Source organism: Choloepus didactylus, chromosome 6, assembly GCF_015220235.1.
Source record: "Choloepus didactylus isolate mChoDid1 chromosome 6, mChoDid1.pri, whole genome shotgun sequence".
In the NCBI taxonomy this organism is placed as follows: Eukaryota; Metazoa; Chordata; class Mammalia; order Pilosa; family Megalonychidae; genus Choloepus; species Choloepus didactylus.
Genome location: NC_051312.1, coordinates 152,060,118 through 152,082,723, shown reverse-complemented (window position 1 = coordinate 152,082,723; position 22,606 = coordinate 152,060,118). Strand labels below are relative to the sequence as shown.

General features: G+C 42.3%; 1 protein-coding gene across 6 annotated transcripts in view; it reads right to left on the bottom strand.

Moving 5' to 3' along the window:
- Window positions 1–22,606, bottom strand: part of NTM (neurotrimin) — a 1,043,036-nt gene that overhangs the window by 473,674 nt on the left and 546,756 nt on the right. For 4 of the 6 annotated variants that reach the window (XM_037841980.1, XM_037841978.1, XM_037841979.1 and 1 more), the window contains exon 2: window positions 280–364. In XM_037841980.1, the coding sequence (XP_037697908.1) occupies window positions 280–364 (85 nt within the window). Of the gene's footprint in view, window positions 1–279; window positions 1,119–22,606 lie in introns of those variants that run through there. The other 2 variants (XM_037841982.1, XM_037841983.1) reach the window with 2 other exon arrangements.

Genomic DNA, 22,606 nt, shown 5'->3' with positions numbered 1-22,606 from the left:
CCATTTCCTGATTAACCACCCTTTACCCTTACCAAATTCCTTAAGCCAAACAGGCCAGTTTTGGGGAAAGAACTCAATTCCAGAACCTCTATTTCCCTCTGACTGCCACATCCCAGGAGCCAAACACCCAGCATAGACATGAATTGTGAAGCTCAGAGAACCCAGCCCCTGTCTGCCAGCCCTGGCATGTTCCGGTTCACACCACTGGCCCATCCGCTCCACCCCCACCTCCACGCTCATAAAATAGCTTCCAGAATTCATAGAAGGGCAGCTCCCTACCTGAGGGTGGCGCTCTCCCCTTGCCGGACCGTCACGTTGTCCATAGCTTTGGGGAAAGTGGCGTCTCCGCTGCGCACGGGCACTCCTGTGGGTACAAGGAACAGCAGCCTGAGAGACACGACCACGAGGCACTTCCAGGGCAGGAGCAGGTACCCACAGACCCCCATCCTCGACAGACACAACTTCCCACAACTCCGGCGGCAGCAGGCACACGCCCCCCTGGCGGGAACAGGAAGGGGGAAGGGGTGGGGGTGGGGGCAGGGACTGAGCAGGCGGAAGAAAAGCGCCTAGGCTCCTTCAAGTCGAGTCTTTCTCCCCCAAATCCAGCCTCAGCTTCCCAGCAGCGGAGAACCAGTTTCGGCGGAGGACATCCGAAGTGGCTTCCTCGGTGCTGCCTCGGCCGCGGGGAGGTGGTGGCAGATGGAGGGAACGCAGAAGGCAGATGCAAAGATGCGGGCACGTTTCAGGAGCCGATTCTTCCCATTAAGAGTTCAGACATGGCACTTTGGAGAGTAAGCACTTTGGTACCAGAGGGAGAGGGGTGAGAGCGATTCAGCTACCCAGAGGTAGTCTGCAATTCCTCAGTCAGAAAAGGGTGTAATCCACACTTTCTTTGTAAGTTTCGGAGAAAAGGCTCACCACCAGAAAGCAAAGCAAAGCAAAACCAAACCAAACCAAACGCGGACAATAGCCGAGATGGCAAGTGCCCAGGGACGGCGGCTGAGGGGGTGCGAGGAGAAGGCGCGCCTTGTGCACCGCTGCCGACGAGCCGGACCCCGGAATCCTGCGGCAGCTTCTCCTCCGGTTCCACTGCCCGAGGCCAGAGGCACAGCGGAGCCGCCGGGACCGGGCGGACTTCCGCGGGGAGAAGCTCAGAGGGCCCGCCGTGCGCTGGGTGGCCGCTAGTGCTCCTCGGCGGCTCCGGAGGAGGACGCACCTGCACCGAGCGCCGCGCCGGGACCGAGAGCTCAGCGGCTGCCCCGCGTGTCAGCGCCGCCCTCCTCCCAGGAGCATCCCCGCCTCGCGCCGGCCCCGACTTCCAGGGTTGTCATGGCAGCCGCTCCATCCCTGACCACCACTTTCTCCAGATCGGACGCCGGGAGCCAGCCAGCCCGCGCAGACTTCTCCCTGGAATCACAGGCGGGCGAGGAACAGGGCTGGGCGCCCACTTTAACCCCTGCCGCGCCAGGCCGCTGCCTTCTGCAGCCAAGGCGAGAGTTGAGTTTAACCAACCCCCACCCCCCACCCGCGTCCCCTCAAAGAGCTGTCACTTTCCAATTAAAAAGAATGACAGAGTTGCCACACATCCTTAGTATACCCAAGACATCTTAATAAGGGTCACAAACTAATTAGCTAGGAAAGGAAAACCCTGCAGCATGCATCCATCCATGCACCTTTAAAACGATCAGATAAATTCCGTTAGCATTTAGACTCAATTTAGAGTGTCGGAAGGGTGTTTTAGGATAATCTCATTTTTATTAAATAGTATAGCATCCACCCCACCAGTCCCCAACTAAAGCTACTTAAATCCCCAGAGACTTAAGGACAGCATGCTAAATAAAGATATTCCATATATAAAACAAATGCAAAAGCACAGAAGCCTCGCAGTGTGTGAAACTGGCAAAATTGCATTGAAATTTTGGTCAAGTTCCGAGACTGACATACATTCTCTATTCTTGATTTTGTTGGCATTAAACGATGCTAGCCCTGCAAAAGTGCCCACTTGAATGGCTGGGGTGTGAGCCACCTGTGTTATTTATGCAGGGCACTCCCAAGTTTCCAGACATCACGCCTCTTGCACAATTGATATCATCTTTCAGCGGTGTGTTTTAAAAATTCTTGAAATCCAGGGGAAAATAAAAAAAGGGATATACCTCAGCTCCTGTCACTTCCCCTCTCTGCTGCTGGTGTCTCTGTACCAGTATTATTATTTCTCACTAAATGTAGCAAAGTCCCTTTTGAGGGCCTGACCCTAGGGCATGGGGGAGCAAAGAGCAGCCAGCCAGTAACACTCAAGCTAAAACTGTTCTCTTCTCAGGGACTCCCTGCTCTCAGCTCCCATCACTGACCCAAATTCTCCCTGGGGGTAGAAAGGAGGCACAGTGACTTTGCTTTTCCCCATGGACTTGCTATTGAATCCATCCAGAGAGAGAGTTTTCTTTTTTGCTGTTTTTTGTTTTTTTGTTTGTTTCTTTTTTAAGAAGCTGTTGAAAAATATTCTTCCTCAAAACGATGTCACACCAAAGAGATCCTGGTGCCATGAAAGTGATAACACACCAAAGATGAAACAGACCTTTTCCCATCTTGTCCCTTCAACATTAACTACTTTACACAGGGCCAAACATGAGGGTAACACTGAAAGACTGCAAAGCACTGCCTTTCCATTTTAGGAATTGACCAGAAAGTGATAAAAAAAAAAAAAAAATCTCTGGGCAACTCTACACTGAAGATCTCAAAATACTTTGCATTAATTCATCATTAGTCCAATTTCCCCTCATCTTCCCTAATGACTGTTCCTGATATTAAATTCTTCAGGAAACCCATCTGGCACTTTGGCCACTGGAGACGATTTGATATATAGCACCAAAAAATAACTTGTCAACTAGGGATGCAATGAATGGCTTTATAATCAGGAAAAAAAAAATACTTCTATGGGGAACAGGAGAGTTTTGTCTATATTTTTGAAAAGAAAGAAAGAGAAAAAACTTATTTTAGCATCATTCCATTCCTATGAGACTATATATTGTCTCCATTTTAAAATGAGAATACTGAAGGAAAAGGAAGTCTAATGAATTAACCAAGCTAACATGTTTTATGATAGCAGACATAACACTTGAGATTATGTTCGCTGACTTTAAGTCCACCGAATTTTTGGAGTTCTTCTTCTCCCAAAGCCAAGGAGTCAAGTGTAGTCATCCATCCATCCTTTAGATCCATTCTTTATACCCCTCCCCACTCCCAAGCCCTCTTCTTAAACATGTCCTCAGAATATCAAATACAAAGGAATGCTAGTCATAGGGAAAGGGACAGGGTCTCATCCGGGTTTTGGAAGTATATCCATACAGTCCTTAGAATGGCAGGGGTGATGCCTTTCATGATAAATTCTAATCCTGACTCTTGCATTTAATTCCCAGGTAGGAATAAATGAGCATTAGTTTTTGCATCTAAAAATGTGGATCATGATGACAGCAGGCCTTCCCGAGGGACCTGCATACAGATTAACTCTGTAGCAAAATACTTAGAAATCCATTTAAGGTGGAAGATGCTTTATTAATACATTTTGCCTGCCACCACCTCATTACTGTGGCTGGGCAGAGGAATCATCCATTCATACAGGCTCTTTAAGATGTGCAGTCTGTAACTGATTGTCCGCAGTTGATCTGAGCCAGTCAAACTATCTTTGTCTCTGGCTGTGAAGGGAGAAAACTGACCTGTAGCCGCCCAGCAGTTGCCAGCAGAAAATTCAACAGAGCAACAGGTAACTCTGAGGGTGAGAACCGAAAAAGCCACTTGCAATCTCACGCTTGCTTTGTGGGCCCAGAAATCCAAACTTTATTCAATAATCAAAGTTTAGAAAGTGGGGAAGGTCAGAGATGCCTACCCAATTAACAAGACAGAATCCGTTTCATTTAAACGTGTTATTGAAGTGGTATGAACAAATGAAGATCAAAATCATACATCAACTCCCTTCCCATCCCCTAATCCCTAAACATAGCCTACATTTAGTAGCTTATTTTATATCCTGTCTCTTGCTTCATAAAACATGCTTATTTATCCCAGCATATCCAAATTAATGGAAAAGGGATGACAGTCAAAGCATTTTCACTGTTTGTGTTCTTTACAGAAACACTTCTTCTCTATCTCCTGGAAAGCTAATTCCTAATGAGCACCCACCTCCCTGTTCTTTCCTCCATCTCCCTCTCCTTCCTCCCTTCCCTCCTGCATACACATATACTGTACACAGAAATCAACTTGTCACAGCTTGTCTATGTGCTGACAGCTGTAATTGCTTTAGGTTATAAAACTATCTATAGGACAATGCCTTTCAAGCTCACACACACATACACACACTCCCTGTGCAAAAGAAAACAAGCATATCCCCTACAATAATCCCATGTCTGCAGAGGAGCTGGCTGGAAGAGCTTGCCACAAAGACACTGGCGAGCTGGCAGGCAGGTGAGGACACAGGAGTAGAATGAGGTTTCTGGCAGCCGTGGCATCTAAACACAGAAGCAGGGTTTGAGCAGAGAAGAATTCCCAGTGAAAGGGAAATCCATTGTTTCTGTTTTACTCTATGTTACCTACCACAGCCGGGGTTAGCTAAAGAGTTGTGAATATTCTGCATGCACAAGAGATAGAAAGAAAACACTGTCTTAGGAAAAGCTAGAGCTGCTTCTCCTTTTCTAAAAAGGCATGAAGCCCCCTCTCCTGGTGGATATTTCAAATACGAGTGCAGGCAAGAAGATCAGAAATATGGGACAGATAGAGAATGGGTGTCCAAAGGCACACTGGAAGACTTAGTCAGAAAAGGGGAACTGGGTGTAAAGCTGTATAAAGAGATGCCTCCAGAGAAGGGCATCAGGGCTAGGCTCCAAAAAATTGCATGCTCTATATATTTTTTACTCCTGTATGAATATAGGATCAGAAAAAAATCACTGTTCATCTGGGGTAGAGTCCAGCATGTTAGAATTTCAGGAGGAGCACAAAAGAACAACTTGAAGGAGGGAGGACACTCCAGGGGTAGAAAAGAGGTCACAAACAGAGAGAATAGAGGATGAAGATATGAAGAAATGGCAAAAGTTCAGGATATCTATGGATCGTGAAATCCTTCAGACTTCATAAGAAATGCATAAAGTGGGGAGATGTTAGGTAGAATCCTGGGTAGGTAGACAGAAGGTTAAGTAAGAGAAGGACAAATGCATCAAAATCAAAGGGCCAAAGGAGCAAAAGGCAGCCTTGTACAGAGGACCAATCCCAAGACTTGGGGGCAGAAACTTTCCTCACCTAGGTTTTGGGTCATAAAAAGATCCTGGACTCAGAGAATCACAAAAGATGTACACAGAAGAGACTTGGGAAGATATCCTGTATTACCTCCTTATTTCATAAATAGGAGGGGAATTAAGTCCCAGAAGGGAGGAATAATTATCATAAGACCGTAAAGGCTATCAACTGGTAGAATTAGGACTAGAACTCAGGACTGCATGTCCCCATTCCAGTGTGCTTTCCACTACCCTTGTCAGATAAAGTCACTGCTAAAGAATCAACTTATAAGATGTGGCATTTGGCTGCTATACCTGAGGGCAAGAAAGAACCAAAAGCTGAGAGGGCAGCAGGTAAAACCAATAACAATTTCTTTCATAATAGCAAGCTCTCAGAATCCTTTTGGAAGGGATTAGTTTTCACTGGATCGTAGTGAAGAGAGCAGTCTTAGTGAAGGAGACAGTTGGGATGCCTCAAAAAATAACATGCATCCCTCTTTGATGTTTTATTACACATGTATTATTTTGGTTGTTTATCATCTGCCTCTTCTATGAAAACTGAAGGTCTATGGAGATGAGAACTTGTCTGGCCTGTTTGTCACTATATCGCTGGTGCCTGAAACAGTGCCTGGCATTTAGGAAGTAATCAAGAATAAATCTCCACCGTTTTGCCTGTTGAAATAAAAGAAAGAACCACAGAGGAGGTGAGGCTGTTTGTTGCTACCCAGTATAGTTCTGCCATTGGATTTATTCAACAAATGTTGACAAGGAAATACTGAGCCCTTCCTGTATAAACCAGTTTTTGTGTCAAGAACTACATATTCAAAGATGGAAGACATGGGCCTGCCCTTGAGTTGTGTGTCTTCTGATATCACTGGGCTTGTTAGTGGTGTATTTGCATTGACATTCATGAGTGCTGTAGCGACAATGGACTCAGCCCTGTGTCCCTAAAAGGCCTTGAGGACATCTTCATTGCTAAGAAAAATAAACTGTGGTCTGTCTACCCCTTAGTTACAGTTTGTCCCATTATGCTTCAGGAGGAGCACAAAAGAATAACTTGAAGAAGGGGGGAGGACACTTAGGGGTAGAAAAGAGGTCACAAACAGAGAGAATTGAGTATGAAGATATGAAGAAATGGCAAAAGTTCAGGATATCTATGGATCATGAAATCCTTCAGATTTCACACACTGAACCAGGTTTTCTAGCTTCACTTAAAGTGGCAATAAGAGGGCAGGGGAGACTGTCAAGTGTTTATGGATGTGGGGAAGAAATATTCAGTTATACAACAAACATGTATTTAGTGCCAAATTCAGTGCCTGCTACCATGCAAGGTGATGGATTTAAAGCAGTGAATGAGAGAGACAAAAACAAAACAAGCATGGGTCTTAATCCTAATGAAGCACACTGGTATTAAGCAAAACATTTTACAAAATATTAGACATAATTGTAACAAGCTCTTAAAGAACAAATCAAAGGAAGCTTCAGGCAGGAATTTCTAGTCAAGTGTGGGAGATCAGGAAAAGTGTCCCTAAGGGAATGCCTTTAAACTGAGACTTAAGAGTGAGGAGATGAAGGGGCAAGGGGCATGGCACAGGAATCCAGTTACAGGATGACAGACCGACTGGAAAATGGAATCTATGCAACCCCAGACAGAAAGGAGCAGGGGCTGCCTTTTATATTCTCAGATGGTGTGCACTTAAACTAGGGTAGATACATCTTTGGAAATGCTCTATGCCTGATTGAAAACCTGTAACTCAGTGTGCATGCATTCTTTGGTGCATTCAATAGATGATGCTTGATTAAGAAAGTCCATGGGCTTTGGAATCTCAAAGACCAAAAGCCAAATATCCGCCCCCTCTCCACTACTAGCCATGTGACTTTGGGAGCAGGGGATAATCTAAACTCGTTTGTGAAATCGTGACGCTATTTCTGGTGAATGACCTTGATTGTAATGAGGATTGAATGAGATAATGCAAAGGATTTGGAAGAGCACCTTTTACACAGTCAGGGCTAGTGACATGGCGCTATTGAGTTCTAGGTCTTGGGCTGCCAGCATCTGGGCTGCAAGAGACTGCCAAGGAATGATTCAGAGGAGGCTTATGCGAGTGTGTGCATTCGGAGAACCCAGGAGCTGCCTGCTGTGCACGGGTCATGTGAGCCTTGAGCGCTGTCTGAGTACACACCAGGACCTGAGTGAATTCCAGAGATAGGAAGGAGACTCCATGCTGAGCTGTGGTCCAAAGAGGAAGTAGCTTTTCCTTTAAACCCTGGCTGGAAGCACAGTGACCTTCCAGTTCCCATCCCAACTGTTAAATGATGTCATAGCCTCTGTGGTCTCCAGAGGCACACGGAGAGTAGGATTGTGGGAAAATAACCCACACTTGCGGAGGAGGGGATGGCTTTGTCCTTCCATGGCAGCCTGGGAACTCTAAACAGTCACGTTGCTGTGAACTCCTGAATGGTAATGAAATGACATGAAAACAAGACAACACACATGCATCTTGTCATAAAGTGAGGCACCCCCTCCTACCCCTTTCTATGAAGCTTTAAGCCTTTTTTTGCTCCTGTGAGCCTCAAATGTTGACTCCAAAGCTTCCTCAAGGATGCACCCCTGAATATCCAGGCCTAGACACCTGATAATAATATCCTATGCCTGCTTCATCTGAAAGCCACCTCCACTGCCCTTAATTCCTGTCCCTGCACATGGAAGACAGGGCTTCAGGGTTAGTCTTGTAATCTCTGTGGGGGGGAGCAAGGATTACAGACAGACATCTGTCGGCATGCATAGACAGATGCCAATTCTAATGTGTACAATACAGAGTCTGATCAATGCCAGCAAGTCGCTTTTCAAATATAAAGAATCTCCTGAATGGAAATCTTAGCAGCCCCAAATTTATTAATTGAAGATTAATAATCACTGACAGTCACCGCTTGGCTTGCCTCTGCCCCTACACCTCTTTCTACCTAAACAATTACCTGTTACTTTTTAAACCTATCGCTCCTCATTTTCTTTAGAAGGTTTAGTCTTTGTTGCCTAATCGATGGTAGCATCAGAAGTAGTAAATTTTAATGAAGCAAGGATTTGCTCACTGGCATAAGGGTGTTATTATACATTTATTGAGGGTGCTATTTGTGAAATATCATGATGTAAACCAGAAGACCTGTAAACCAGCTGAGACCTCGTCTCAATTCAGCTCATTTTAAATCACTTGCTCTTTTTAGGATTCCAGTTGTTCATTTGTCAAGAGAACCAACATCCTCCTCATGATAGGTGGGTTGGTAAGAAGGTCTAATATTATGATTGGAAGAGCTTCTCTCTTAACCTTTAAGAGTTAAAAGAACTATTCAAGAGTAAAATGACAGCTGTTAGAAGGGTCAGGGGTCAAGAATCTTGGGTTCAAGGCAAAGTCTGCCACTTACTAGCTATGTGCAATTGACCAGGTCTCTTCCCCTATCATTTCAAAGGCAGAGTTTGGATTAGATGACTTCCAAGGACCCTTCCATCTCCAATAGCCTGTGAGTATAATGCTTCTCAAAACTCCTCTCAAAAGCATTTTGCCCTTCAAATTCACTTGTCAGTTCCTCCTATACAAAAATAGCTGTCTTCATAACTTCTCTCCACTCTTTCCATTCATCTAGGCATCAGTTTCAAAATTCAGAAAAAAACTGTTGTACAAGGCAATTAATGAGCTTGTATCAGATCTGAGGTAAGCCAATGTAAGAGCCAAGATGATTAAAAGTCTTCTGATAAAGAGTTTCTTTAAGGAAAAGAAAATCCCACAATACAACCAGCAATGGAAATCTTCAATAAATACACTGTTAATATTTAACTGGCATTTATTTAAACTTATAGTAACTGTCCTATTAAATCTAAATTAATTGCACATTTGGGAATCTTCCCCTAAAGCCTAGCTGGGACACGGCTGTCTACATCATAGTTTATGCTAGGCATCCAGCCATAAGGAGAATATTTAAACCATCCTTTTAAGACCAGACAATTAGAATATTATGTTTGGAAGGGCTTTACCTGTCAGTGGGTCTTGCGGATTTCATACCCTGAGTTATTTTACTTTCTGAGGGCCCATTTTTTTCCATCTCTTCAGTAAGGGATTATTCTGTCTTCCCGATATGCACCCCTCTCTTCTCTCTCCTTTGCTGTTAATGATCTTTTTTTTCCTTTTAGGTTTCATGTTACAAGCAGTGTTTCCTGTTTTGTCTCATTCTCTTCTGGGCTTCTGTTTCTTAGGATAAACTATTTGGGAATCTAGTGAATTCTCTACACACACGTGCACACACAATTTTATGTGTCACAAAGAACATTTTTTAACAGCAATTGTATATAGGAACCAGGAGCTGTGAAATAGCCCCTCAGTCACACTGCTTTGGAAGGGGCAGCCAGAGTGTAATTGGGTAGAACTGATCTTTGCTATGCCTGAAATCAATCAATATTTTTTATTATAAATGTGGTCCTGGCTGAATTTCTGTGGTGTTATTTTGGTATGATTGTAACACATTTGCAACATTTATACCACACACACAGACATACTGACTCACCCACTCACTAACTTGTTTCATTAGATCAGTTTACTACTGAGACTTGGTTTACAGATTAACACCTAAGCATACAGGTTAGTGTTCAAATGGAATTAATTTTAATCCAATACATCAAGGCTGAAGAGAATCTGAACTTTCCTCAAGAACTGGGTGAGATAAAATACAATTCACTCTAAGGTTTCTAAAGGTTTTGTTCACTGAGTTAGACTTATAAATGTTCACTGTTTGCCCTGCAAGGCCTGGTTAGGGGCTGGGATTTGAAGTAGAAGTGGGTAGGGGGCAGACAGGGGTGTAGATGGGGAGAAGGTAGGCAAATAGGAAAGCATGCCACATGTTTTTAAGAGGACTAAACATATTCTCAACCATTTTCTTGTGAAAGGCCTGCGTGTATGGGGCTACCAAGGCTAGTGTCTTTGTATTTCTAACTGAACTAATACACAAACCATCCCAGTTCCTTTTTTCTCCTTTACTTGAATCCCTGCAAAGTGAAATTAAAGAAAGCACACAATCCTTACAGTGCCTCAGTTTAAAAAGTCTATGAATTTAAAGCACCTTTATTCTTTATTTTATTGACTCTTAGAAGTTCGAGATAAAATTAAACATGTTTCTGTGTGCTGACGCATCATTCCGACTGCTTAACTATTTGCCCACCTTTATCTATAGCCACTGAAGTTGCATTTCACCAGGAAGCAGTGTAGGATGCAGTTAGAACATTGCAGCCCTGTGCATCTCTCCTAACCAGGAAAGGAATAGATTAGTCTAAATCTTTTGTATGCATTCTTCCTCTAGCTTGCCCAAAAGCTACAGGTGGTACTAGAGGTTAGTAAGAGGTCACAGCGAATTGTGAGTGGCTTGGGAACATGGACTTCAGTGGTACTGCAATAGCACTGAACTCAGAGGACTGAGAATGGGGAAAATGTTACAAATGTGTATATGAATGAGTGACAAGATGTGGGAATAATGTACCAGGGCTTTCACAAAAGTTTCAACAACATGTCAGGTTCAAAGAAGTCTTAAAAAAAGAAGTGGGGTAAGGAGAAGACAATGTTTTTATCCAAAGGTAGACATTCGGTTTGAAGAAAGATGTAAATCATGGATAGACTGACATGCTTCCATATGGAGAAGTATTAATACTAGGTTCCCCAAGGGATAGTTGCTAGGACAAATCAAATACGATATTTTTATCAATGATTCCTCAAACGGAATTTATAGAGAACTCTCCCAAGTTTGCAGAAGGCACTAAGTAATTCCCTTAAGTAATTAAATCTTCAGTTGACAGGGATGAGATGAAGGAAAAAAAAATCCACAAGTTTTGTGTGTATGCAAAAAGTGAGCAAAGACAATGTAACCTATTTTAGGAAAAATATCTAACAAGTGCTTGTAAGATGCTGTACTCTGGGCACTGGAATAAGAGATACTGGTGTGGAAGTGGTCAAGCATGGACTTTGGAGCTAATGGCTTTGGGTTTAAGTCCAAGCTCCACAAATTACCAGACATGTGACCTTAGATAATTGATTCACTGCTTAGAGACTCAATATTCTCTTCTGTAGAACAGGAATAACTTCTAACTCATATATTTATCCTGAGGGTTAAATGAGGTAACATGTGTGGAGGACCCAGAAAAATGTGTGGCAGGTTGTCCAAAATCAACAAATGGTAACTCATGATTATTCTTTTATAAGCTAGGAAAACAACCACAGAATCAATCATGGTCACTGGATTCTAAGCTGTGGTCCTAAAAACCCATTTTGCTGTAGGGTACTACGGATTATTTTCTGCAGATACCAGGATATTTTTAGCCAAAAACTTAAAGTGTTGAGCCAAACATTTCAGGAAACATATTAGAAAGATATTGTAAAAACTGTTCCTTTACTCAAAATTGCTGTGCATAAATCCTTCCAATGTTGATTATAATATTTATGCAAGTAGCTCACAAATGATACAGCAATATCATCTAACCAGTTGCTGACATCAGAAATCAGTAGCTACCCTTCCTCTCTCCTCCTTCACCACCCCCCCCACAATCCACTCACTCTCTTGTGGGTTCAACCTTGGATATAACTTTCAAGTCCGTCCATTTCTCCCAGCCTCAAATACCTTCCTTGCCCAAGCTACTGCTTCTGAATTTTCTTACCTGAATTCCTAAGATTCTTTTACCCAGATTTCCTCCTTCCACTCTTGCCAGAATATATTTCAGTCTCCACATTGAAATAACATTATCCTGAAAATCTAACCATGTCACTCTCCTGATTAATTCTTTATTGGCTTCCTACTGCCATTTGAATAAAATCCCAAATCTTTTATTTGATTTACATGGCCTCTATGTTTCTATCTTTATCCCCTGACAATTCTTCCCTCATCTAGAGATGCTGGTTTTTATTTTATTTTTATTTTAAATCCTCAAAGTTTCCTCCTTCTCATCTCAGAACCCTTGAATATGATGCTTCCTTGCTTGGACTGCTGCCCCTACATTTTTCTAGCTACTTTCTATTCATCCTTGTAGGTTCTAACTTCCTTGTGAAGCCCTTTCCTTATTCATTTCACCAGACTTAGCATCAGGACTGATAACTTATAATTATAACATATTATAAAACTTATAATACTTATGATAAAATAGTTTAACGTCTCCCTTTTTCTCTGTTCTATTCCTGAATCCTAATGTAATGCCTGGCACCTTATAGGTTTTCAATAAATATTTGTTGAATTTAAGTGAATAGTACAGTTGGAAAATATTTGAAGGTTGAAATGATTTGCTGGTAGAAATTCCAAATGAGGGAACCCTAAACAGATGAAGACATTTGGCATTCATGAGGTGTAAGGATAGGGTGAACAAACACACTTAATAGCCAAGCTCTGGCTAAAGATGAAAAAAGAACACTAAGAAACCAAAGGATGGTACTTGAAAGATAAAAACCAGCATGTCCATACAAAAGGTTACACAGGCAAAAATAATATCCAAATGGGATAAAGGAAGATTTGGATAAATTAATGGGTGAGAGAACCACACTGGTTTATTAGGTTAAGAGTGTCTGATGTATATCTCTAACCTTTGAAGTATGACTCCCATGCAAAATTGCCCCTGTCCAAACAGGTAATTAGGACATCTGAATTGATGTTACCACCGAGACCTTTTTAATGTCATGCTCCCAACTACCCAGCAGTTCTACTGCCACATTGCTAGAGATAATGGAATTATGCTTACCATTCTCCCCTCACAATCCATTATAGAATATTTGCATACACCTGGTAAGAGCATTTTTAAAACGGGACAAGAGATTGCCTGTGAGATTTGTGTGAAAATTGACCCTCAGGGGGAAAAGTCCCTTGAGGCAGAGTCACATGGACTATCCTGCATTCTTATCCTCCACTTCCTTGGCTATCTCCTTCATGTCTCACCCTAACTTCCATTCTTAACAGTGGCTTGGAAACAATTCTCCATTTAGCACTCACTGCTTCTTTGGACATTGCTTCCTGATATACCTCAGCCTCTTCCCCCACTTCCCTTGATGCCCTCCTTCCAAAGACTACTTTTAATAACTAGAAAAGCTGGATTACAGCATTTTGTTGTTAAGTTCTTGGTCATGCACTTTCTTCTCCACCTCATTGCTTCCCTGTGTCAGTCTACTTTCCAAGGCATCACGGGAAGTAATTGGTTTTACATTTAATACTTCATTGTTTTTACTCCAGTGGAAGAAAAATGTGACAGCAATTGTCCAAAACAATATCTGATGCACAGGCCCTATGTATTTGGCTTTATGTTCAATATGATTTGCTTCTCTAAAAGGCGTCTAATCATAACTTCCTTTGAGGAGCTGAGTAACATGCCCAGGGCCCCAGAGACACAAAAGCAAGCCCAAGAATGGAAGGCCTTTAGAAAATTTTCCCAAAACTCAGGGTTGAAGTAAGTTAGTTGGAAAGATTGGCCTGATAGTCAAACTGGTTGAGAATACTCTTCCCACATTTATTAAACAAGCATGTACTATAGTAGGCAATGTGCTACAACAGGGGCTATCACAGCCTTGGCCCAGCCCCATAGCTACAGCCTGTTGGAAGAGACAGACATTAGAAATAATTGCACAAATAATCAGCTCATCACAAGCAGAATAAATATTTCAAAGGGGAAGTGCAAGATTATAAGAGCATCCTACAAGGGCTGGGACAGCATCTTATTCATCAAAACTAAATCTCAGTATAGAACAAGGTAAAATATACTCATTAAATGTAAGAAGGATGAGTGAATGAATAAATAAATCAATGAACAAATTAACATGTGAGAGCCTCTGGAATCTAGCATTTTGATCTTTCCTCATGAGACCAGTTGTTTGTACCGCCCCTACACAGATATTTTCACTGGACTTTTCTTTCTCCCAGTAGGCAGTGGAATTCTAAGTAACTAGCATATTCTTTCCATGCTCTTGTTATTTAACAAAACAAAATAGGAGTGGCTTATAAATCAGATTATATAAGTATTTCTGGTACACTAGTTTTGCTCTTGGGAAAGATAGCTAACCACACTTGCTTAACAAATCCACTTTAATCCCAACATTCAGCTTATGACCTTCTACCACTCTCCATCTGAGAATAACATTAATCATAATCAGACTATTAACCAGGATACTTGGTCTGAATCTGAAAATTTTGAGAAATGGTCTTATAAATTATTTTCCCAGGATATCATCTATAAGTATTAACAGGCACTACTGACTCTGAATTCTGGGAATGGAGCATAATTACATGGAAATTGACATGACACAAATGCCAAGGATTCTGTTAACCTTTAATATCTTGAAAAAACTCTCCCCATGTAATTATCTCTTTCCTTTGTCTTAAATGTTACTGATGAATATTTAGAGGGTTAAGCAAACATGAAATTGTATGGATTGCTAAATCTTGGTCTCTGTTTGGAATGCTAGTTTTCTAGGCATTCCATAAAATAGTAGGATGCTTGAGTGCCTGGAATTTGACTATTTCCGGAAATGTTTTCCAGCTTTGTATTTGCTGTGCTCAGGTTTCATCTTATAATTCCTCACATGAGTGGAAGATCCTTCCAATACATGATTGTGGTGAAAATGCAGATCTAAAGCATTGGGTGTCTAATGCAATTCCTGACCTGTTCTATGTCTTTGGAAAAGTCACCACACCTTTCCAGTGCTTCAAATTCCTCTCTGTAAAATGAATATGATGACATTTAACTCCAACTGCAACAATATTTGAATAGTGCTTTAAACTTTACCGAGCACATTTACATCCATTAGCTCACTTGTGTGCGCATGTCTCTTGAATTTCTCCCTCCTTTCCAGATTCCACTGCTACCACCAACACTCTCCTCGTTTCTTTTTCTCTACTATTTCAATTAAACCTTAACTCATCTCTCTGCTTCCAAACCTGCCTCTCCCTAAGCCAGGGCTTCTCTACAAGGGCAGGGCAGATTCCTGTAGGGGTGGGTTTGAACGTCAGTGGGACACTGGTTGTCACCATCACTGGGTAGTTGCTGCTACAATTTAATGATGAGGCCAAGGAGGCTAAATGCACTGCAATGCTTGGGACATTCAATCTTGGATGCCACACGGCTGCCAGTCTTTTACGTGAGTGAAACCTATTTTTTTTAAATCTAAGTCTAAAATGTACTCCGTTTTACATACCCACCAAATATTCTTTGCAACATTTTAGTACTCACTAATTATCCAGGAATGCAACTACGTTGTAAATCAACGGAAGATTGTGCTTTGAATTGTTGAGATCTTTACCAAGCATTGTTCACTATTTTGGAAAATCACATGTGCAGTGCTAACATTTCTCATGTATATGAATCACCAGTTCTATATTGCTGTTGCGGTCTGTACTGTAGACAACACATTCATGGTAATTCTATGTTCAGATACAAGTCTCTACCCTTCATTATGTGCTATGATGAAGCTGTACCCAAAGAAGCATTTTACACTTACTTAGTATTAATCATTTTCTATTTCTGCTTTAGATTCCAATTAGTACATTATATGAATCATTCTTTATGTGTAGAGGTAGCTTATTTTATCTATGAACTTCATTTTGCGCCGTAATGCGGGTATTACAAAATAGTTTTAAATGAGATTCACATCAGAAAAAGTAGAGAACTCCTGATAGAAACAATTCCACACAGAGCAGCCAGTTTTAGCTTTCTAAATCACAGGACTAATAATGTCACATACTTTTCCAGGAAGCTTGAGCGTTTCCCCACATAAAGTGCAGCCTCCCAAGTTTGGAATCAAGGCCCATCAACAAATGCCAAGCTAACTTGTAGCCTTACTCACTGCTGTGGGAGCATCCACCCCTCCCCACCCCCACCCACCCCAATATCCCATGACCCACTCACCCTAGACTAGTCTTTCTTCCTGGAAGTTTGAATTAATAACACAAAATCGATGCATCTGTTTGTAATTTGCGTTCGGCCAGGAATGCACTTCCCCTCTATCCACGACTTTCCAAGTCCGATTCAGACCCCAAGGACCAAATCAAATTCCATCTCCTCTGTAAAACGTTGCTTTAACCCGTGGCCCCTCAACTGATTAAAATCAACCAATATTCAGCGTGTGTGTGTGTGTGTGTGTGTGTGTGTGTGTGTGTTCAATATTGAACTGACTATATTTTCCTTTGTATTATACTTAACTATTTGTTAGATCTCAACTACTAGGCTTTATATAAGCTCTCTGAAGACAGGCACCATTTCTTGTTCATTTTTGTACCTTCCGCAAGGCTACAAGGCTAAGCAAAGAATGTGACCCAAAGTGTAAGCTCAATAAATATTCATTGAATTGAAATGGTGCCTCAGTAATGGATAGAGATAGGCTATATACTAGTATCATTATTTCATATATGAAGACACTGAGCACTAAATGAGTTCTAAAAGGTTACTTTATTTATAGCATCAGATGTGGCACCCAGTAGGAGTAGAACATAAGTTATTAGTATTATCTCCAGCTCATGCAAGGTCCATGTCTGTACCCAGAAAAGATCTAGAGAGACTGGCCTGCATTTTTGCTGAAAAAAAAAAACCAAAAATCTTCATTTCTGGATCAGCTTTCAAATACAAGTGTTTGAATTTATATAATTCTATATACTATTAATGATGGCAAGTCTCACATCCTTAATACCTTATTAACAAATAGAGATGCAGTTTCCCTCCTTTTAAGACTGTGTTTCCAACAGGAAATCAACCTGAAATATAGCAGGCTTTTCCCAGAAACTTCCTCAGGCTTGCCTTGTGGTGGAAGGGTCAGGCTACAGCTGCGTTCCCTGGCACAGCTCCAATTCAACTGAACCCATCCATCACCGCCAAAACCTGCCCTTCTCGCTCGCCGCTTGAGTTGGAAATGTAAGTGGCCTTTTAACAGAACATTGTCTTAGGATTGTGTGAAGCAAGGCTGACAGAGAAAGGAAGATTCATTCCTGACACCAATCATACTAATATCTGTCACCAAAATGACATTTTCCCTTTAATGATGAAAAATGCATCAGGAAAGAGGAAGGAGAAGGTGCAACTTCCATGTGTGACTCTGGCCTTGTGGGAAGGAAACCTCTGCTGCAGCTGGTTTGCAATTTGAGGAGTGTGAGAAGCAGATGGCCAGTTGGTTCTTGGACAAACATAACCGGCACCTAGTTTGGAAGAGAGGATGCAGCAGATGAAAGCCTGTGAGGTATGCACTGCCTCTGAACATCAATCTAATTTCTCACTGGACCTCTCCTGGTTTTACAATAGAACCACATCCAGAATGCAGGGGTATTGGCCTGCCCCACCTCCATGGTTGCTAACATGCCCACAGACATAGGGGACTGGTGGTTTGGTGGGTTGAGCCCTCTACCACGGGATTTGCCTTTGGGAAGACGGTTGCTGCAAAGGAGAGGCTAGGCCTCCCTATGGTTGTGCCTAAGAGCCTCCTCCCGAATGCCTCTTTGTTGCTCAGATGTGGCCCTCTCTCTTTAGCTAAGCCAACTTGAAAGGTGAAATCACTGCCCTCCCGCCTACATGGGAGCAGACACCCAGGGGAGTGAATCTCCCTGGCAACGTGGAATATGACTCACGGGGAGGAATGTAGACCTGGCATCGTGGGATGGAGAACATCTTCTTGAACAAAAGGGGGATGCGAAAGGAAATGAAATAAGCTTCAGTGGCAGAGAGATTCCAAAAGGAGCCGAGAGGTCACTCTGGTGGGCACTCTTATGCACAAAATAGACAACCCTTTTTAGGTTCTAATGAATTGGGGTAGCTGGTGGTGGATACCTGAAACTATCAAACTACAACCCAGAACCCATGAATCTCAAAGACAATTGTATAAAAATGTGGCTTATGAGGGGGGACAGTGGATTGGGGGGGGCCATAGGGATCACACTCCCGTTTGTCTAGTTTGTGGATGGATGAGTGGAAAGGAGGGGGAAGGAAACAAACAAACAAACAGACAGACAAGGGCACCCGGTGTTCTTTTTTACTTTAGTTGCTCCTTTTTACTTTAATTATTATTCTGGTTATTTTTGTGTGTGTGGTAATGAGGATGTCAGGGATTGATTTTGGTAATGAATGTACAACTATGTAATGGTACTGTGAACAATCGAATGTACGATTTGTTTTGTATGACTGCGTGGTATGTGAATATATGTCAATAAAATGAATAATTCAAAAAACAAACAAACAAAAAAAAAACAATAGAGATTCTTAGATACATATCTGCATTTCTTGCAGTTCCCAAGTGTGGGGTCAGTCTTCATTTCCAGGGCTGCAACATACATAGTTTTACCATATCCAGTCTTGCATAACTAGTAAAGCTTATGGGAATTCAAAGCTTCTAAGAATCCCTGAACCCTCATTCTCATAGAACATGCTGTGTGGAGGGACTAGAGTGGAATTCCAAGCTCACGTGCATTGCCAGAGTCTGTTTGGGGAGATGATTCATAGATGGGAAAAGGCACAGCAAAGCTGGAGTTTTAAAGACTGGCCTGAACACCCAGAGCTGGAGAATGCAGAGAACTGGTAATAATTAGGCAAGCAGATTGCAGGCAGTTAGAGAAGAGCTACACAGTTGCTCCAGAGACTCATAGAGAGAATATTTCCCAACAAATCACTGAAATTTCTCTATAAGCACACTACCTATAAAGGTGTTAGGTGCTGTCATTTATATAAATACATTTTTCTCCCCTTCCTTCTTTCCTCCTGCGTCTCTCAACAGAGGCTAAAAATGCCAGATTCTCATGTCCTTGCCACTTTTACAGCTGTGGATGACCACAATGCACAGAATAAGGACTAATTCTTTTTCCCCAATCAAAAACAAAATGTTTGCCCTCTTCCAGGCTCCTTTTCTGGCAGTCTTTGATCATGGTTGGATGATGATGTGATGGCTGGAGAACTGCAACCCTCTTCTGCTCATGAACATGGAGATCCAACACCTTAAGAATGATGGAGGCTAACTCTGGTGAGATCCTGGGTCCTTGAGAACATTGCTGAGCTATTGGACACAGTATCTCCAGGCTTCTTTGATGCCCTAATTGTTAAGGCTCTGTTAGTATGAGGCTTGGTTACTTGCAGCCCAAAGCAACCTAAGTGTGACTTTCCCATTTCATCTGGTAAAAGATAGCACCTTTATATACTTGGCATTTTATTTTAGATTCTTTCATTCAGCCCTGAACTGGTCTTGCTCTGTAGCCACCTTGTCTTCTGTCTTCTGCTACCAGCTTTCTCTAATTCCCTCACTCTTTTAAGTACTGGTGTATACAGGCTGGCTTACCCTCCAAGAATAATACTTCACCAGGATACTTCTAAACTTTTTATGCTTTCACAATTCTTTATGACATTAATTAACACAACACCCACTCATTAGCTAACCTGCCAACAAATCGACTCAGCATCATCATCTTTCTTTATGAAGAAGGAGACAGAGTCATTTATATACCTATATTTGTGTGAGTGGGCTTCTGGTTCCCCCACTCCTCCTCTAACATTCTCACTTTCAAATATATTTTAGTCCAGCAACAATACCATTCCAAAGGGCTTTCAGTAGAACAACTGAGCCCCCAAAGCAGTTGGCACAAGTACATATTTTTAAAGTCCCTAACCCCAAAATGAATCCCTACAAATAACCCAGTCCACTTTCTACATCCTCAGTTTGAGATGAACATGCTGTCCTTGTCTGATGTTCTTGGCCTCTTCTGACTCCCTGTTTCCTTTAGACAAGGTAGAATCCTCCCATATCTAATTCAAAGGTCTGAAGTACCTTCTAAGCTCCAAAAATCACACTCAGAACTCTGCCTTAGAGGAGGGAACAGATCTACCAAGATGGTTCCCAGAGAAGGAAGAGCAGGGAGTAAGAGAAAAGCATCCTGGTTAGAAGCTGAAGTGCTGGTCAGGTGTTCTAGGGGAAGTGGCACCCCTGCCCCAGGCTGTCTGCAGTGAGACACCCCAGCTTCCCTGGGAAATCTTGTCAAGGGAGATAAGCTCTTGCTCCTCGGGAAACAGCTTGTTTGAGCTCCACTGCCAGTCCAGGGCCAAAGGCAGAGCTCTCTCCATGGGTCCTATCCACAGATGTGGTCAACTCCTCAAGAGGAGAATACCCTGAGTCTGGATATGACAAGCTCCTTGAAGCCTCTTCACCACCTGGGTTCATCTACCCAGAGGGCAGAACGTGGTGCACCTCCACGACAGCTATGCGGCCCCACTCCCAGGAACCAAGGACCCAAGGAATCCCATGTTCAGCGCAAAATGCATAAAGGAAAAGAAGCGAACAATCCCCACATACCTACCTAGGTTAGACATCAGTCAGGACTTCCTGACAATGAAGGAGACTAAGTACTGTTTGAGGGAAACCATGCACCATATATGCATCGTTTTAATTCGTATACATTACTTTGTCTACAGAATCAGCGATAAATTTTTTAAAATGAGAACGATTGTCTTTCTCTGCACAAAGAGTAACAGTGACTTTAATGGATATGAAAATGTTGGGTCTGTAAAGTAAATTATACATCTACATTTTTTTCAGGGGTGAGGTAGGGAGGCTCCAACCGTGATCGTGAAAGAGAGCATGTGTCGAACTGAACTGCTCCAGAGAGCTCAAGTTGAGGCCTCTGGCATGGCTGAACTGTGATCCCAAAGAAAGAGAGCCAAGACTAACCTCTATGCTTACATGCACACACACATCGTCATATCTACAGAAACTACCAGACCCCTCAAGCCCACTGTACACACGGGCCACGTTTACATCCCACCATTTCATCCCTCACCCCACCCCTCCTGAACTCCTGGTAACCAGTGATCTTTTACTATCTCTATAGTTTTGCCTTTTCCACAGTGTCATAGAATTGGAATCATACAGTATGCAGTCTTTTCATACTGGCTTCTTTCACTCAACAATATGCAATTACGGCTCCTCCATGTCTTTTCTGTGGCTTGATAACTCATTCTTTTTTTCACTGGATTATATTCCATTATATGGATGAACCACAGTTGTTTATCCATTTACCTGTTGAAGGACATCTTGGTTGTTTCCAATTTTTGACAATTAGGAATAAAGCTGCTACAAACATTTGTGGGCAAATTTTGGGTGGACGTTAATTTTCAACTCATTCCAGTAAATACCGACGAGCCCAATTGCTGGATCGTATGGTGGGCCTATGAGGTTTAGCTTTGTAAAAAAAATGCCCAACTGTCTTCCAAAGTGGCTGGGCCATTTTGCTTTGCCACCAGCAATGAATGTCATGCAATTTAATTCTCTCCTAAGCAACCTGTCCACAGAACAATTATCTGCCTTTGACAGATGAGTAAATCATTTTGTAAAGGAGGCTGACAAAGCTCCCATGAGTACGATGGTGAAGATCTAGGTCTCAAATCCAGTCTTCTCCCTCCAAATTCAGGACTCACTTACTTTACTGCAATTTAGTAAACGCAAGACTCTCGTCTCACTTCTTGAGGAATATTCTCATTGCTCATCTGAAAGGATGAGAAGCACTCAAACAAGAAAATAGGTATGGTTTTTGAGGGACAAAGGAAAGACTATCAATTCAGGTGAAGACCAAACAAGAGCCAAAACCCATTTCAAGAAGTAGGTTCAGTGAAAGCAAATGACACATGGAAGAAAAAGAAAGTCCAGCCATATGAGCAACATAAAAACCTGTCATCGGGACCTGACTGTCCCAACATGTCACTTCTGAGCTTCTGAGAGAGCAACATTTGTTGTCCACAGAACATTAAGCAGGATTTGTGGATACCATCAGGCTCAAGAACAGGTATATACAGTTCCCATATAAAGAGCCCCAAAGGGTTCCTCAGGAGACCCAGCCCAGCCCATGACCAGGAACCTGTGAATCTCAATGATGTTCATTTGGAGGTGATGACACACTTCCTAAATTTCTTGGTAGCATGGGGCACTGTTAAATACTCTCCTCTTTTTTCTCTGGAATTCATGACACCACACTTTTCAGCCTCTCCTTCCTCCTGGACAGCGTCTTTCCTCGTGCCTTAGCTGACTGGTGATGTTACCATTACATGGCACATCCCTTCCTCATCTCTTCCTATTAAGACACTCCTCGCCCCTCAAGATGAGCATCTCTCCCATGGAGTCCCCTCTGATCATCTCAGGGAGAACTGACCTCTCCCCTGCATTCCTGCAATATTTTATTATCTCCCGAAGCAAGCAAACATATCACTTTGTATTACAGTTGTGTATAAACATATGGTAACTTTGCTATATAAGAAACTAAGTTCATTATTACTGAAGTCTTTATCTTTGTATTAAATCAACTTGCTTTAAAGATCAAAAGGACCATATACATCA